This window comes from Dendrobates tinctorius, unplaced genomic scaffold (assembly GCF_039654945.1).
Source record: "Dendrobates tinctorius isolate UK_male_01 unplaced genomic scaffold, ASM3965494v1 ptg000029l, whole genome shotgun sequence".
NCBI classification, from domain to species: Eukaryota; Metazoa; Chordata; class Amphibia; order Anura; family Dendrobatidae; genus Dendrobates; species Dendrobates tinctorius.
This window is the reverse complement of record NW_027361697.1, coordinates 725,322-742,554: the sequence shown is the minus strand read 5'-3', so window position 1 is coordinate 742,554 and position 17,233 is coordinate 725,322. Positions and strand designations below refer to the sequence as shown.

The following is a 17,233-nucleotide window of genomic DNA, read 5'->3' as shown; positions in this document are numbered from 1 at the left end:
TGGAGGGTTGTCACTGAGAAATGAGGTGTACCTACTCCAGCATAGCTGGGTAGCTGGGAAGGACAGAGTTAAATTCCAGCTCTGCAGGGTTTGATTGGATGCGCCTGCAGTGTTTTGTCTAAAGAGACATGTACTGTGCCAGTTAGGAGAATCAGTGGGTGTATCACTGGTCACAGAATCTGCTGGACATTGAGTAGAGACAAGAGTATGGGCTCGTGAGCACAGCCAAGATATGAGCTGTGGCTGAGAGAGAGACTAGCCAGGGTCTCTCTCCGAATTGGTTCTAGAGAGGAAGGGACCATGTAACCTCTGTGTGGGTGGTTGTATACCTGAGTATTGTATGTGTACCAGACGAATGTACTGTTTTTTCATGATGTAATTGCATTTGTGCCGGAGCACTGCTGTTTTGTGTTAAAGTCCCTCAGGGGTTTATGGAGTTAATAAACCTTGCCTTGCTGTACTAATAACATTGCCTATGTGAACACTGCCTAATGCCTACCAAAGAGAGTGAATCCCTGCACTACATTAAAAAATTTTCAGTGGTGCACTGTACCCCTCACTGATGCCAACCTTGTAAAGTTAACGCATATGCTCTTCATGTCTCAAACTTGATGGTTAAATTGAGCTATATATGTTTTTTTCTAGGTGTATGGCCTTCATGCCATCAATGTATAATCAGCTGGGTTCTAAACCCTGTAAACCCCTCTAATCACAAGAAATGAGGTACATGTCTCTTAGACTGCTTCTGTATCCCTTACACACTTTCTTTTCCTAGGAAATACGCCATCGGATGAGTCTGAAGAAAGAGAAAGAGAACCAAAAGTGCTGACATTCCCAGAGTACATCAACAGTCTTCTTGATACCGGCACCAGGCGACTGATTCAAGGTTTGCGCATGGAGTGTCAAAGTCGTGGACGATGTTCCTCCTATTGCCAGTTGTGCCATGTTACTTCCAGCCCAGATTCTCCACCAGAACCTGTTCTTCTAGAAGTCACAAAGGCAGTCCCGATATATGAGCTGGTCACAAACAACAATGTCACCCAGCAGGTAAGTGAATATTATACATGGTGCCTCACAGGAAAAGAGGTGAAGGATTTCAAAACATTTGTCTGACAGAAGGGAAGACGGCAAATATGCAAAAATTGTTGTCAACTAAATTGACTGCTGATCCTGTTCCAGCCATTTCAATGGTCTACATATATCTCCAGTAGATAAACAATGGCCTCCCCATATGTGGAATAATTGTTTTCAGTGGTCACGTACATGTATTCTATGTCTTCAGTCGAAATGTGAACAAAAATTAACATGAACCAGTTTTTTTTACTTTATCTATAAATTTTTTTCTTTTTACCATTTTCATTAAGGTTAGTTTCTTTGCAACAGAAATCCAAAACTGACCAGATTTCTGCCATTAAATTTTTCTTGCGATAGCGAATGTATAACTGGAGGAGGATGGTTGGACTCTGTGTCTTTTTTCAACCTATGTAACTACGTAAGGCTGGGGTCAGGCGAACGCATATTCTCTGCATGGTCGAGTGCAATCCAAATATCGAATCAAACTCGGGCATGCTGCGATTTTTTTTTCCTTAGACTGGCTTGGTCCGAGGAAAATATTGGGCATGTGCATGGCCCCATAGAATAACATTGGCCCAACTGCAATCAGAACCCTTATTATATGTAATGTGCAGTTTCGAATGCCGCAATTCCGCAGACACGATAGTTTCAAGAATTGGGTCTCATAGGCACATGACTACCTACCACTGTGTCCGCGTGGAATCCACTAAAACTGCTTTAGTGACAACTCATTTATTGAAGCTGTTCTCAAATCCGTGCCAGAAAAATCAACAGCTGTATAGATAGGATTGGCATACAATTTCTGGTGGAAAGTATCTCAAAAAATTTCCTACAGTTTGCCTGTTACTTTAATAGATATATAGAAGTTGTACCTAAAATAAAATTATGAAAAACCAAAACAACGACATTTAATTTAGTCTTCTGTCTTGCTTTAGTAAGGTTCTTGGTTACTTCTGATTCTTGACCTTACTTCATCCCAGAATATACTGAAGGTTTAAATTTATATCCCAAAGCCAAGTTCTCATTTATGAGAAAGAATAATTTACAATCCATGCACACAGGGTTCAGCTCGGTGCTTTTATGCGAGCACAAGACAGCTTGGTTTTGCTTACATTACACAGTAGGGTATGGATTATTCAATACATAGACTAATTTAATGCCCTTAACTTTTTAAAACAAATGAATTCTTAACACTACTCAAATATACTGATGTCAGAGACTATAAATGGTGTAATAGCTCATATTCCTGTATGCAACAGCAATAATTTATTATGAACTAAGCAAATAAAACAAAAAGCTGTTGAGCCATATAAGAAATCGACAACCAGGAATAAGCCTGGTCAAACTTTTCTGAACCTTAGAGGAACCTTATGTTTAAGTTGATAAGCAAATTTTTCTATCACTTCAACCCCTGTCCCTATGACCTATTAGGCATATTAGATGAATCAATGAATATAAAGTGAAGGCAAAGTAATTCTAGATTAAAGGGGTTTACAAGACTTTAAGGCTAGGGTCGCATGAGCGTTTGTTCTCTCGTCCAAGAGAATTGGATCGATTTTCTTAACCACACTGTCACCAGAGTTTGATCATAATGTGATTCGAGTCTCTCAGATGAAGAGAAGATGGAGAAGAAAATGTCTCCATCTTCTCAATTAGTGTCAGTGCTCGGAAATCGGATTGCACGGAGATGTTGTCCAAGTGCAGTCCGACGTTTGCCAAGGACTCATTTTCTTGCATGGCCAAGTGTGAGCTGAATATCAGATCAAATTTGGGCATGCTGCAATTTTTTCCCCAGACTAGCTCTGTCCAAGGCAAAAAATCAGACATGTGCACAGTCCCATAAAATAACATTGGTCGGAGTTCGATCCAATGTTTTGTCAGATCACACTCAGTCTAATAAAGCAGTTGTCTGCATGAGCCCTGAACTGGATTTACAAAACTTTAAGGGAGCAGTTAGAGGGCTGTATACATTGGGGAGCAAGATGGGACTGCAATTCGTGAACTGGACGGCAGCTCTCCAGACCCAAGCATGATAGCTGCATAGAGATCTATCAAGTTGTCACTCTCTGGTAGGGACAGCCGCCAGGCAGTCTTTGCATTACAATCTGATCTTAATCTGATTAAAACGTCCATCTGACTGTGTCCTAAAAGGATTGTATCAGCCCTTTCAGAACAAAAGGAACAAGAGAAGGGTGGAGATAGATAGATATATGATAGATAGATAGATATCAAGTAGATGGGAAGGTTCACTGAACTGCTGATCCATGTTAAGGGTGTACCTGTGCTTGGTTTGAACACTCCTTTTTATTGCTGATGGACTCGTTTAATGTTCTTCCGGAACACTGGATCTTTCAGGGCTTTGTACGTTGCATGGTGGATATGAATGGTGCTGCAGCTTTCTCCCTTTCAAGTGAATCTCGCTGTAGGGCATTTAGTGACAGAACACAATGTACAGAGCCAAGCCAATTCCAATGCCCCACAGTACTCTCAATCAGCAGATCAGTGGAGGTTCCAGAAGATCTGTTAATCATGATTTACTTACCTATAGAGTTGAGCGACTTTGGTCGGATCGGGTTTCATTAAACAAAATTTGTTTCAGATGAAACTGGTCTGACTAGGGCAAAAAAAGTTGGAGTTTTGTCCAATCCGCTCAATGCCGACTTTTATACCCCATTGACTTGCATTGGGGTCGGGTTTCGGACGAAACTCCGACTTTTTTTGCCCTAGTCGGACCAGTTTCATCTGAAACAAATTTTGTTTCATGAAACCCGATCCGACCAAAGTCGCTCAACTCTACTTACCAATATTGATGTTTGGTAGAATATGGATGTTTCATTCCTACCTCAGTCCGACCCAGGAACAACTCCAACTCATATAAATTCCAACCTTTTCAGGCAAGGACAGCCCATGCTTGCCAGGATTGTATTATATAGTAAACACTGTTGGTAAAAAAAACAAATGTTCATCAAGTTCATCTAATGGCTGGAAAAGGTGACAGGGAATGGGATATATGGTACAGCCATAATGCATGATCTGTTACGATCACAGCAAATGTGGAACTGTTGGCAACTTTGGGGAGAATGTACAGTCATATGTAAAAGATTGGGCACCCCTATTAATGTTAACCTTTTTTCTTTATAACAATTTTGGTTTTTGCAACAGCTATTTCAGTTTCATATATCTAATAACTGATGGACTCAGTTATATTTCTGGATTCAAATGAGGTTTATTGTACTAACAGAAAATGTGCAATCTGCATTTAAACAAAATTTGACCGGTGTAAAAGTATGGGCACCCTTATCATTTTCTTGATTTGAACACTCCTAACTACTTTTTACTGACTTCCTGAAGCACTAAATTGGTTTTGTAACCTCATTGAGCTTTGAACTTCATAGCCAGGTGTATCAAATCATGAGAAAAGGTATTTAAGGTGGCCACTTGCAAGTAGTTCTCCTATTTGATTCTCCTATGAAGAGTGGCATCATGGGCTCCTCAAAACAACTCTCAAATGATCTGAAAACAAAGATTATTCAACATAGCTTTTCAGGGGAAGGATACAAAAAGTTGTCTCAGAGATTTAACCTGTCAGTTTCCACTGTGAGGAACATAGTAAGGAAATGGAAGAACACAGGTACAGTTCTTGTTAAGCCCAGAAGTGGCAGGCCAAGAAAAATATCAGAAAGGCAGAGAAGAAGAATGCTGAGAACAGTCAAGGACAATCCACAGACCACCTCCAAAGACCTGCAGCATCATCTTGCTGCAGATGGTGTCACTGTGCATCGGTCAACAATACAGCGCATGCATAACGCCTTTTTGTATGACCAAACAACTCAATCTTTGTTTCATCAGTCCACAGGACCTTCTTCCAAAATGTAACTGGCTTGTTCTAATGTGCTTTTGCATACCTCAGGCGACTCTGTTTGTGGCGTGCTTGCAGAAACGGCTTCTTTCGCATCACTCTCCCATACAGCTTCTCCTTGTGCAAAGTGCACTGTATTGTTAACCGATGCACAGTGACACCATCTGCAGCAAGATGATGCTGCAGGTCTTTGGAGGTGGTCTGTGGATTGTCCTTGACTGTTCTCAGCATTCTACTTTTCTGCCTTTCTGATATTTTTCTTGGCCTGCCACTTCTGGGCTTAACAAGAACTGTACCTGTGTTCTTCCATTTCCTTACTATGTTCCTCACAGTGGAAACTGACAGGTTAAATCTCTGAGACAACTTTTTGTATCCTTCCCCTGAAAAGCTATGTTGAATAATCTTTGTTTTCAGATCATTTGAGAGTTGTTTTGAGGAGCCCATGATGCCACTCTTCATAGGAGAATCAAATAGGAGAACTACTTGCAAGTGGCCACTTTAAATACCTTTTCTCATGATTTGATACACCTGGCTATGAAGTTCAAAGCTCAATGAGGTTACAAAACCAATTTAGTGCTTCAGGAAGTCAGTAAAAAGTAGTTAGGAGTGTTCAAATCAAGAAAATGATAAGGGTGCCCATACTTTTGCACCGGTCAAATTTTGTTTAAATGCAGATTGCACATTTTCTGTTAGTACAATAAACCTCATTTGAATCCAGAAATATAACTGAGTCCATCAGTTATTAGATATATGAAACTGAAATACCTGTTGCAAAAACCAAAATTGCTATTAAGAAAAAAGGTTAACATTAATAGGGGTGCCCAAACTTTTACATATGACTGTATTACCATTTTGTGCCAGCTTTCATGAATCAAAAAAGCAGCAAATTTTGCCACGCATCTTTATTTTGCAAAAATTTGAGACTGTCTGAGTCAAGCAGGAGGGAAATTTGGTGTGGTTAGTTAGTCAAATAAGTGTAAGGCCACAAGCATGCATTAAGTATTTGGTGAGTTTTTTACCCCAGTATTTGTAAGCCAAAACCAGGAGTTGGTGAAAAATGCAGAAGTGGTGCAAATGTTTCTATTATGCTTTTCCTCTGACCTTTCCATTCCTGATTTTGGCTTCCAAATACTGGGGAAAAAAACTCACCAAATACTCAATGTGTGCACATGGCCTAAGCCCGATTGATTAACTGCAACTTAGAAAAAAGTTGCCATTCTTAAGCCCCCGTTACACACTGCGATATCGCTAGCAATATCGCTGTAAAGTCACCGATTTTGTGACGCTACAGCGATATTGCTAGCGATATCGCTGCATGTGATACTTACCTCCGACCGGCTCCCCCGCTGGTTATCGTTGATCGAGTGAGAAGCTGCTGGATCATTCCTCGTCGGCCACTTCCTGCGGCGCTTCCTGCTGTGACGACGAGCGACGCGTGGAGCCGGGCGGGAGGACGCAGGATCGCCGCGTCTGACAGGTAAGTAGCGATCCCCGTCCCCGCGTCATATCGCTAGTCGGGATCGCTGGTGCATCGCTAGGGGTAACGGTACCCTAACTCTACTGGGACGAGGGGAATAAAAACTAAAGAAACATTTCTGGACAGAAGTTTTATTTTTCAATTTGCATCTGATTTACCAGCATTGAGATAAATTTGGTGCAAAGAAAAGGAAAGCAGCCTCATGCAAAACTGCTTTTCAAAATTTTGATGATAGATTTCCCTTTCTGTCTAACTTAAGGATTTTTTTTAAGAGTGAATGTCCACCGTTACTGCTAACACCATGTCTCCAAAGGGTACAACATTTTATGCAGGTTACGTGGTAAAATGTAGTCTTCTTGCAGCCACCCCTAGATGAAGCTTAGATGCTTACTGCATACTAATTTAATATTGAAGCATCAGGGTATGCTGACATATGTAAGGATAGTGCAGAATCGGGAAAGACCATTATTTTATTAGCCAAAATGGCAAAATAATATTGTGCCATTTGGCTTATAGGAACAATCAAAGATTATACTAGATTTATGAGCCACCTGCCCTTTAGTTATGACCACTGACTGCCTGGATTTTATAATTTAGCTTTTTGTTTGTAGATGAATGTATTATTTCTATCCCAGAAATAATGGGCACTAGTCGCTATTAAGATGCCAAAAAAAAATCATTCGTAAAGAATTTTGGACCCATTTAGTTTTTAGGGAAAAAAAACACAATGATGTTCAAGAGCTGACATTCACTTGAAAGTCTGTGTGTAAATACAGATTTCTTATTATTATTATTATGCATTTATATAGCGCCATTTATTCCATGGCGCTTTACATATGAAAAGGGGAAATCTAGACAAGTATAATAAACATGTGTAAGACAAGGGAATTATGCAAATTGTCTCTTCAGAGAGGAAGAGGACTAGAACTCTAGTGCCACCTATTGGAAGTAGCAATCCTAGAAGTCAATGTTGACTCTTTAACGAGCCTTGCTACATGACTTAGGATAAAAGCCAAGCCAGAATCTAAGACAAGGAACACACAAGTACAGAAGGAGAGAGGACCCTGCCCGCAAGGGCTCACAGTCTACAGGGATGGGTGAGGATATAGTAGGAGAGGGTAGAGCTGGTTGTGCGGTGGTTCAGTAGACTGAGGATCATTGCAGACTGGAACAGGTGGGTCTTCAGGTTTTTCTTGAAAGTTTCCGTTGTTGTTCTTATTTTGTTATACGTATCTCTGGCGTGATAAATACTGGTTTACTAATGGGCATAAACATTTATCTGCATCTAGGTAATAGCAGGGCTTTATATTGTCTCACTTTTTAATATGTTGGCGCACCCAAAGTTAGATTGCCTCGTGCCTCCCTTTTATAGCCGGGGCCAATGTTCTACTGTCTGTCTTCATACAGCAAGGTTCCATGCTCATGACTGTCTATCTTTCTTTCAGTTGCTGCAGGAAGCCGTGCTTAGCTCCCTTTGGTGCTCAGGTCGGGGTGATGTGATTGAAGATTGGTGTCGATGTGACTCCACAGCATTTGGTGTAGACGGACTTCCGACGTGCGCTCCTCTGCCACAACCCATGTAAGGTTCAAGGATCCAGAGTTTACCTACATTTCTGTGTTCACTCTATCAGAATGTTCCTTCTTCTTTCATTTTTCTCACTGATAGGACCTAAAAGTAACAGACCTTGAAAACATTTCTACTGATTCTCCCAGAGCACAATTTTTTGGCAAATCTTATTAGCACAAATAGGATGTTAAAAGCTTTAGATTAGAGATGAGCGACTTTGCCTTTTTTCGGGTCGAGTCGGAAACACACCTAGAGTGCCCATTTTAATGCTAAAAACATCAATTCTTATTCCTTAAGCTTGTCAACCTTAATTTACTTTATAATAATAGTTAGGCATTGAAAACTGGGGGTTATTTGGCTAAAGTTGTGGGGGGTTGGGCTGGCTCCAGGTTTTCGTGTGCCCAGGGCCAAAGAGTGTCAATGGGCTCCTTTAACACATGCCACAATTCATGATCCTCTGATACAGCAGAGAAATAGCGGTATAGTACAATGAAAAATACTTCAATTCTTACATCACATGACTGATAATCATTTTAAATTCTCCAATAGCTCCAAAAACAGACAGTATATTCCTCCATACAGTATTATGGCCACCGCATAGTGCGCCATACAGAGTAATGAGGCCCATATATTTCTCCATACAGAATCATTGGTCCCATATAATGTTCCATACAGTATATGATGAGCTCCACATAATGCTACAGTATATGTTGTTCACCATGGATGAAGCTCCAGTGTCTTAGGGGCCCAAATAATGCTCCATATATAATATGCCCCATTTCTAATGCTCCAGTGTATAATGGGCCCTGTAAATGCTGCTCCAGTGATGGATGTCCACCTTTGGAATGCTCCAGTGTATCATTCTCCAGAGTATAGTGCTCCCCAAAAATTGCTCCCAACCTTTAAAACAATTAAATAAGTCTCCTCGCTAGGGAATCCCTGTACTAGTCTGGACTCCTCGTCATCCCCATCTTCCATCTCTCTGCACTTGGACTGTTTAGGCAGAGGGCGTACAGACGTGATGTCATCACACTCTTTGACCAGAATGTCACTGTCAGGAAAAGTGTTTGGTTTCCGGGGGCAGTATGGTTGCAAATCTGAACCTTAAAGGAATGTCCAGAAGGGCACCACCAGGAGTGGAGCCTGCGGCTTAATTGGACTCAACACGGGCAACCTCAACCATGCCATCCACAAAAAAGCTACACAGATTGCAAGCTTAATTCCGTTAACGAACGAGACTCAGGCATGCCCCCGGGGTCCGCGTCCAGCTTACTAGAGGGACGTGCGAGGCTCTGGCACGCGAGATCGGCCAATAACAGGTCTGTCATGCCCTTACATGTCCGGGGCTGCATGCGTGCTACAATGAAAGGACCAGCATGTATCGCTTACCGGTGCGGATAACACACACTGAACCCCGTTAGTGATGGGGATCTGGGATTACAATTCTTCCCCGCGAACAAGCATTTCCCAGTAAGTGCAGGTCAACCGTAATTCCGGAATTAGGCCTAAACGGCATTCCAGAAAGAATGTGAAAAAATTAAGTGTCCAAACCACAGGTGCTGTAGCTTGCTTAAAAGCTGGGCTCCTCTGCTGAGTAGCACACAGTTCTTACATAAACAGGCGGCATAGCTTGGCTCACGGGTGGCCAACTCTGCTGAGTAGCATACACAGTTACTAGACCCAAAGTATTAAGTGGTGTAAATGCAGTCAAAAACTGGTTCTTTCATAAACAGGCGGTATAGCTCGGTTCACAGGTGGGCTCCTCTTCTGAGTAGCAGACACAGTTACTAGGCCCAAAAGGATTTTCAGGACAATATGCAGTAAAAAATTATTAGAAACACACACGGTGTAGCTCCTTCACAGGTGTACTACATCGCTGGTTACCAGACACCGCTACTATGCCCTAAAACTGTCTATTGTCATTGAAAACCATTATTAATGTGAAAAAAAGATACACTTTTGTTTAACGAAACGTTCTTGAACGGAAACTCGAACAGCCGAATTTTAATCAAAGTGTTGTAGTTCGACGAACGGATCTAACACCACCCAAAACAGCTAGAATTTGAACTTGGCCAACAGTTCCACTCAAACACCACTCATCTGTAATCAGGAGGCAGACTCAGACGGTCTCAGGCACAGTATGGATTCGACAAGATTGCAGAAAGTTGAGAAAGGGTACAGTATCACCGAATAACAGGTATATATAGCATAGTTTAAACATTTAAAATCTCCGACTTTATTTCCGGAGTCCAAAAAAGACACTCACAGCCTCAGTATGTATTAGACAACAATCTAAAAAGTAGAAAAAAGGAAATGTTTTTGAAGCGTACACCAGTATACACTGTTGGGGTATTTTTAAATCTTCATATATATTTCTGTCTCAGTAAGACAGTCCAGACTCTCCGCAAGAGGAAACGAGATGGATAAAAGTACAGACATAAAGTCGAGTGATTGCAGAAATTTAGGAATTACTAATCAGGGGAAAAACTCCTGGGAGAATTTTCAGAGGCGATGCTGACCCTCAATTACTTTGTGTGTGGAGACAGCGAAAACAGTTCTTTGTGAAGAAAGGGTTCCTGTATCGCAGTACCGTTGATCCCATCACCGTTACTCATCGTCATCAAATTTTGATCACAGGGAGAGATGTAGACATGGTCCTCACTGCCTATCATGATCTGTCAGGTAACTTTGGAGTGCAAAAGACAGAAGCCACAGGCTGTAGGCGATTCTATTGGATTGGCATGAGAGAGCACATTTAAAAATGTGGGCAGGAATGTCACACGTCTGTGAGTAGGAAAACTGTGAAAGCTGATGATAAACCACCACTGCATCTCATTGTGAGTCGACGTCCATAAGAAATGGAAGCCATTGATCATCTGAAGCTAGAGCTTGGACAGCAGAACAGGGCATAGCTACGTCTTAACCATCATCTATCAGTTCACCAAATTTGTAGTGGCAGTCCCAGTGAAGCATTTGACAGCCCAGACTACACAGCGGAGGAGCAGGGAGAGGTAAATATTGCAAATGCTGGGGCCCTGCCCAAGCAAGGGGGGCCCACTCGTGGGCGTCGGTACTGGCACTGGGCCCCTCATAGTACGCCGGTGTGTCTGATGTTGGGTGTGCACCCCCCACCATCAGAGACACTTGATTGCACTATGAAGGACCCTGTGCCAGTGCCGGCGCCCAAGAGTCGGCCCACCCACCTGTCCAGGGCAATGGCACTCGCATGGTTGCATGCGCTAGGTGGTGACCTCGGCCATGGGGGGGGAGGCAGCCCAGTTAGGGAGGTTTAAAAAATGGCATATGTTGATGTTGGACGTTCAGCAGCTGCAAATGGAGGAATTGGAGAAGTCCGAGGAAGAGGAGGACAAAAGCGAGCCATTTTTCTGGCAACCTATGTGTCATCAGGGGAAGGTGGGACAAATTCCTTTGAAACCCATGCATGGTTCATTTTAATGAAGGTTAGATCATCAACATTTTGGGTCGACAGACAGATCCTTTTTTCTGTCAGGATTGAGCCAGCTGCACTGAAGACTCTTTCCGATAGCACACTAGCAGCAAGGCAAGCGAGCTCCTGTAAGGCATATTGTGCCAATTCAGGCCAGGCGTCCAGTTTAGAGGCCCAATAGTCAAAGGGGAATGACCTGTGAGGGAGAACATCGATATGGGATGAGAAGCAGTTTGTAACCATAGTTGACAACTGCTGTCTCCTGTCATCAATCGATGCAGTTTTACCAGTCATGTAAGCGGGACTTGAAGAATCAGTCTACAACATGGTCATGAAACCCCTGTCTCCAACGCCACTTCTGATGTGTGCACCACGAGCACCTCTTCCATGTTGCCCCCTACGGCTTGTTGGAGAATCATCACCGCTGCTGTGTGATGGGAATGCCTCAAACAAACGGTTTACCAAAGTTGCTTGTTTGTTAGCCAATATTGGGTCAAGGTTCTCCTGTGGCATGATGTTTTGGAATTTGCCTTTATAGCCTGGATCCAGGCTGCTGGCCAACCAGTAGTCGTCATCGTTCATCATTTTGGCAATTCGAGGGTCCCTTTTTAGGATCTGCAAGGCATAATCTGACATGTTTGCCAATGTTCCAGGTGTCAATGATGCACTGCGAGTGCTGGGTGGAGGAGCACTTTCTGGCAAATCTACATGAGGCGGTGCTTGGGAAGTTGGAGCAATCGCTGCAGCTTCTTCATACGACTGGAGTGTACGGGCGACCAGCAGATGTGCGAGCACAGTCTTCGGACCTTCTGGAGCAGGCCTGTTAACTCTGGATAATTATTGAGGAAGCACTGCACCACCAGGTTCAAGGTGTGAGCCAGGCAAGGTATGTGTCGGAGTTTTGAAAGGGCTATGGCTGCCACAAAATTCCGGCCGTTATCACTAACTACCTTGCCTGCCTCAAGATGTAGACTGCCCAGCCATGACTCAGTTTGTCGCTGCAAGTAGTCGGCCAGTACCTCCGCGGTGTGTCTGTCACCCAAACACGTCATCTTCAACACAGCCTGCTGACGCTTACCACTAGCTGTTCGATAGTGGGACACCTCGTGTGCAACACTGGCAGCTGCGGATGGAGTGCTCGTGCGACTGCGCTCTGTGGATGAGCTTTCACTTCTGGAGGAGGAGGAGGGTCAAACGCCTACAGCCAACTGTTTCCTATACCGTGGGCTAGGCAGCACTGTCCCACCGCCGCTGTCCCCTGTGGACCCTGCATCCACCACATTAACCCAGTGCGCAGTGATGGACACGTAATGGCCCTGGCCATGCCGACTGGACCATGCATCTGTTGTGAGGTGCACCTTTCCACTCACTGATTGCTTGAGTGCATGGACAATGCGGTCTTTCACATGTAGGTGGAGGGCTGGGATGGCTTTGCGAGAAAAGAAGTGCCGACAGGGTAGGTCATAGTGTGGTACTGCGTAGGCCATGAGTTCGCAGAAAGCTTCGCTTTCAACCAACCGGTAGGGCATCATCTCTAATGAGATTAGTTTGGCAATGTAGGCGTTCAAACCCAGTGTACGCGGAAGAGAGGATGAGTACTTTCTTGTCCTACTCATAGTCTCTGGTAGGGTGAGCTGGACTTGAGAGCTGCATATGATGGAACTAGTGGTGGACATGGCGGACTGAGAGAAGGTTGATGATGGTGATGGAGTTGGTGTTCTTTCTGATGGCCTAGATTCAGTCTTTCGTAGCAATAACATTGTGATTCCCTGACTGCTTAGGCCTTACAACGACACCTCAACATTTGCTGCTGGTGGTGTGCTAACCGGTGGGTTTACAGTGGGGGAAGCGATGTAGCGTTGCTGACAACTTCATTGGGAGCAGTTGCACATGTGGCACGTGAGGTTTGGTAGTCCGTCCACGCTTGCAAGTGCATGGTGGTTAAATGTCTAAGCATGCAACTGGTATTCAAATTTCTCAGATTTTTCCCTCGGCTAAATGTCTTTGCGCACTTCTTACAGATAACCTTTGCCTGATCATTAGGATTTTGTTCAAAAAAGTGCCACACTGCACTCTTCCTACTATGGAAGACATTTTGAGGCCTTGCACGCTGTGCTAATTTGACCGTCTGGCCTAGCTGTCCTGCAACTCTTTTCGTTTTTGTAACCCGTTTTTGGACTGCTCCGGGCCTGCCAGATAACAGCTGTTGCAATGTCGATGCCTGCTGCGGATGCTCCTCCTCTTCTGAGCTATCGGCAGCGGCACCCTCTTCCCCCAATGGATGCCAATCTGGGTCAACAACTGGGTCATCCATCACCTCCTCTTCAATGTCATGTGCACCTTCCTCTGTGTCACCATGTAAGGTGGTATAGTATGCGGGAAGGGGCACCTGAGTTTCATCAGGGTCAGATTCTGGCTCAGTACACTGCGAGGACAATGTAGTGCTCTGAGTGAATATACCAGCAGATAAATCTAGCAGTGGCTGTGCATCAGTGCACTCCATGTCAGATTCTTCTTGGACTGGGTAATTCACGATTTGACTTGATAACCCAGGCATGGTATGTGAAAAGAGCTCCATGGAGTAATCTGTAGTGTGGCCTGCCGCATCCTTTACTTTTGGTAGGGGTGAAGGACACAAGGAAAGGTGTGGTTCCTGACCATGAGCCTCCAATGACGACTCAGTGCTTTTATTTTTTGAAAGTTCAGAAGAGGAGGCGATAGAGCTGGAGGTTGTGTCAGCAATGTAAGCCAAAACTTGTTCCTGAAGCTCCGACTTTAAAAGCGGTTTACCTACTCCCAGAAAAGGGAGCCTTCGAGGCCTTGTGGAGCCAGACAATGACGCAGGCTCAATACCTCCTGCATTAGGTGCTATTGTGCTTTTGCCACTACCAGCAGATCCACCACCACCACCAACACCATCATTTCCAGCTGGCAACCCCCGCCCAATTCCACGGCCTCTTCCACCAGCCACTTCCTCATTTTTGGGAAAATGTACCCAAAATACCACTAGCAATATGGTACTGTAAAACAAGGTGCAAGGTGTAATGTATATAGTATTGGGGAGAATTTGAATCTCCCTACAGACTTGAGGACATTGAACTAATATCTCAGGCCCAGTGTAGATTACACCTCAATATAACAGGCTGAAATTGGATGGTGTATAAAATGTCTATATAGGACTGGGGAGAATTTGAATCTCCCTAAAGATTTTAGCAAGCTGACAATGATGCTCTCAGTCCCAAGTATGGCAGCAGGCAGCCTAATAAGCAGGACTGCTGCACACAAAAGTGTGGAAAAATGAACGCTTGGTAACTGGGCAAAAAAGAGGATGAAAAGTATTTTTGCTTTTAAAAAAGCAGTTTGCACAGCAGTGTGAAAACAGCAATGCAGCTATCAGGGAGCCTTATAAGGCAGCCTAATAACCAACAGAGCTGATGCACCAAAATATAGCCTCCCCTTGCACTGCACACTAACTGGTGTGTTGTACAGGCAAAATCGCTAGCAGCAGAAGCAGTTTTTTGTATCTTCTTCCCTGCCTAACACTCTCCCTACAGAATCAGCAGCAGCTCTCCCTATTCTGAGATCGGCAGAAGTAAGATGGCGGTCGGCGTGCACGCCCTTTTATAGCCCCTGTGACGCCACACAAAGCAAGCCTTGCATGCCCTTCTCAAAGATGGTGGTGACCGCTGCATATGTCATCGCGTTGCCCACAGTGTGCGTCCTCCATCATTGGCTGAAAAAGGGCGCTGGAAGCATCTTTTGAAATGCGACTTTCGCGCTCTGGTCGCCGACCTCGTGGCCGACCTCACGCTATGGTCGGGTTTCGTTTCATGAAACCCGACTTTTGCAAAAGTCGGCGACTTTTGAAATTGACCCAGCCGTTTCGCTCAACTCTACTTTAGATGTTATGGAGGGTCGAGTCAAACCCCAAACTAATAAATATGATCAATTTCTCTTCACTTAAATGGCCACATGAAATTCTAAAGGGAATCTCATCCGTGTTAGCCCCATCTTAAAGCAGCATAAAGAAGGGACCAAAACTCTCATTCCCGTTCAGTCTCACTTTTTTGCTGTTGTTTTTATTAAAAAAAAAGTTTGTTTCTACTGCAGCTCTGCTAGAACTCTCAGTGATGATCTCCTACTAGGTAGACCTCCATATTCACAAGCTTCAGATATCTCCACTCACACCGTTGACAGGCGTCTTTCCACCTATGCACAGTGTAGGCAGAAAGCTGTCTATCCATAGTGCCGGTGGGGCTAGACAATTTCTATTTAAAGCTTTAAATGACTGGAAAGGTCCGAAGATGACCCTTTGTTGGCAATGGGGATTTTTAAATCACAATCCTTATTAAAAATAAAAATTAGAAATCTTGTAATTTGTCTGTTGTTTCAGAAAATTCACATATACTTTAACCATGGTGAACAAACTTAGATCCTGTCTTTTGTATTGATGCATCTAATGAGCGAGTGCAATGGTCATTATGAAGGGAGGGGAGCATAGTCACGCTGTGATGTGACATTAGCTAATGTGGTTGATGGATCCTATGTCATCAACAGTATTTAGAGGTGTTCCTGCCTCTGATGATTAGGAAACTGCTGTAAACTCTTACTGAAATGACAAGAAGTATGAGTCTAAAAAAGCCCCAGTGGCCAATTTGAAAATTGCAAGTTTACTAATTTTGCTTATTAATAAAGATCATGAAATGAAAAAAAAAATGCCCCCAAAAATAAAAAATACATATAACACAAAAACCTTATTAAAAAATAAGTAATTTTCTGATGACGAATAACCTTTCAAAATGTTTCTGTAAAGACCAATTTTTACATGATAATTGACCAAACAAGCATTTGAAAAGAATTTTTGTGTAAATATTATGATCAGTCAATCAAAAAAGGAAATCCTTGTTCTCTGGCTGATCGAATCTTTAAAAGGATTCTGTCATGTTCCCAAATGTTAGTAACCTGCAGATATAGGGCTATTCTACAGGGCAATAAAGTTCTAAAGCTGCCTGGTCCCTGCATGGAAAGCATGGCTACCAGGGGAAAGGCGTAGCTCATGTGGGGGGCACATCTACCTATGTCAATTAGGAGATATGCAAAGTGTAGAGGGACCGAACAATTAAGAGATTGTCCCATTACTAACATCCACAGGATGGATGATAAATGTATAATGACAGAGGGTCCACCAATTCCAAGAATGAGATATCAAAAGTCCCTGTGTGAGGAGAATAGTAGTAAGCGTCACATGAACGCAGTGGTGGTCACACTGCTCAATACTGCAGGGAACCTTAGGCCCCTTTTTTGTGATCCATGGGGGTCAAAGTACAGTAATTGACCCTCAGCAATCATCAGCCTTTAAACACGTGTCAACCAACTTGCTATTGTCAAGATGTGCTGGTCTCAAGCAAGGAAGAGGGGTCTGCAGCTGTCCCTGGAGCTGGAACCTTCACTATCCCTGTCCCCAGGGTACTCTTTAAGGTAGAAAGGCCTGGGTCTCTGACCTTACTGTGCTCCTGAATGCACACTGAACAAATTCCTCGTCCATCCAGGGAGGTATGGGACTGAAGTGAAACGGATAGCATAAACCAGACATACAGGGGAAACAGACTGGAATTAATGGAAACTCAACTCATACAAAAAGGCTAAAGAAACAACAAAGTGGAAACCAGGAGAACAGCAGGAGTGACCAACCAAAAGGGAGCAGATAAGGGAATACACATACTACCAAAAAAACTCAGAGAGTAAACACCTACTGACTGTCACAAATAAGGATTACTCTTTGAACACCAAATTGGATAGTTGTAAGCC

General features: G+C 43.5%; 1 protein-coding gene across 5 annotated transcripts in view; it reads left to right on the top strand.

The window, feature by feature from the left end:
* Window positions 1–17,233, top strand: part of ASTN1 (astrotactin 1) — a 577,374-nt gene that overhangs the window by 531,756 nt on the left and 28,385 nt on the right. For all 5 annotated transcript variants that reach the window (XM_073571288.1, XM_073571291.1, XM_073571289.1 and 2 more), the window contains 2 exons: window positions 776–1,047; window positions 7,856–7,989. In XM_073571288.1, the coding sequence (XP_073427389.1) occupies window positions 776–1,047; window positions 7,856–7,989 (406 nt within the window). The remainder of the gene's footprint in view (window positions 1–775; window positions 1,048–7,855; window positions 7,990–17,233) is intronic.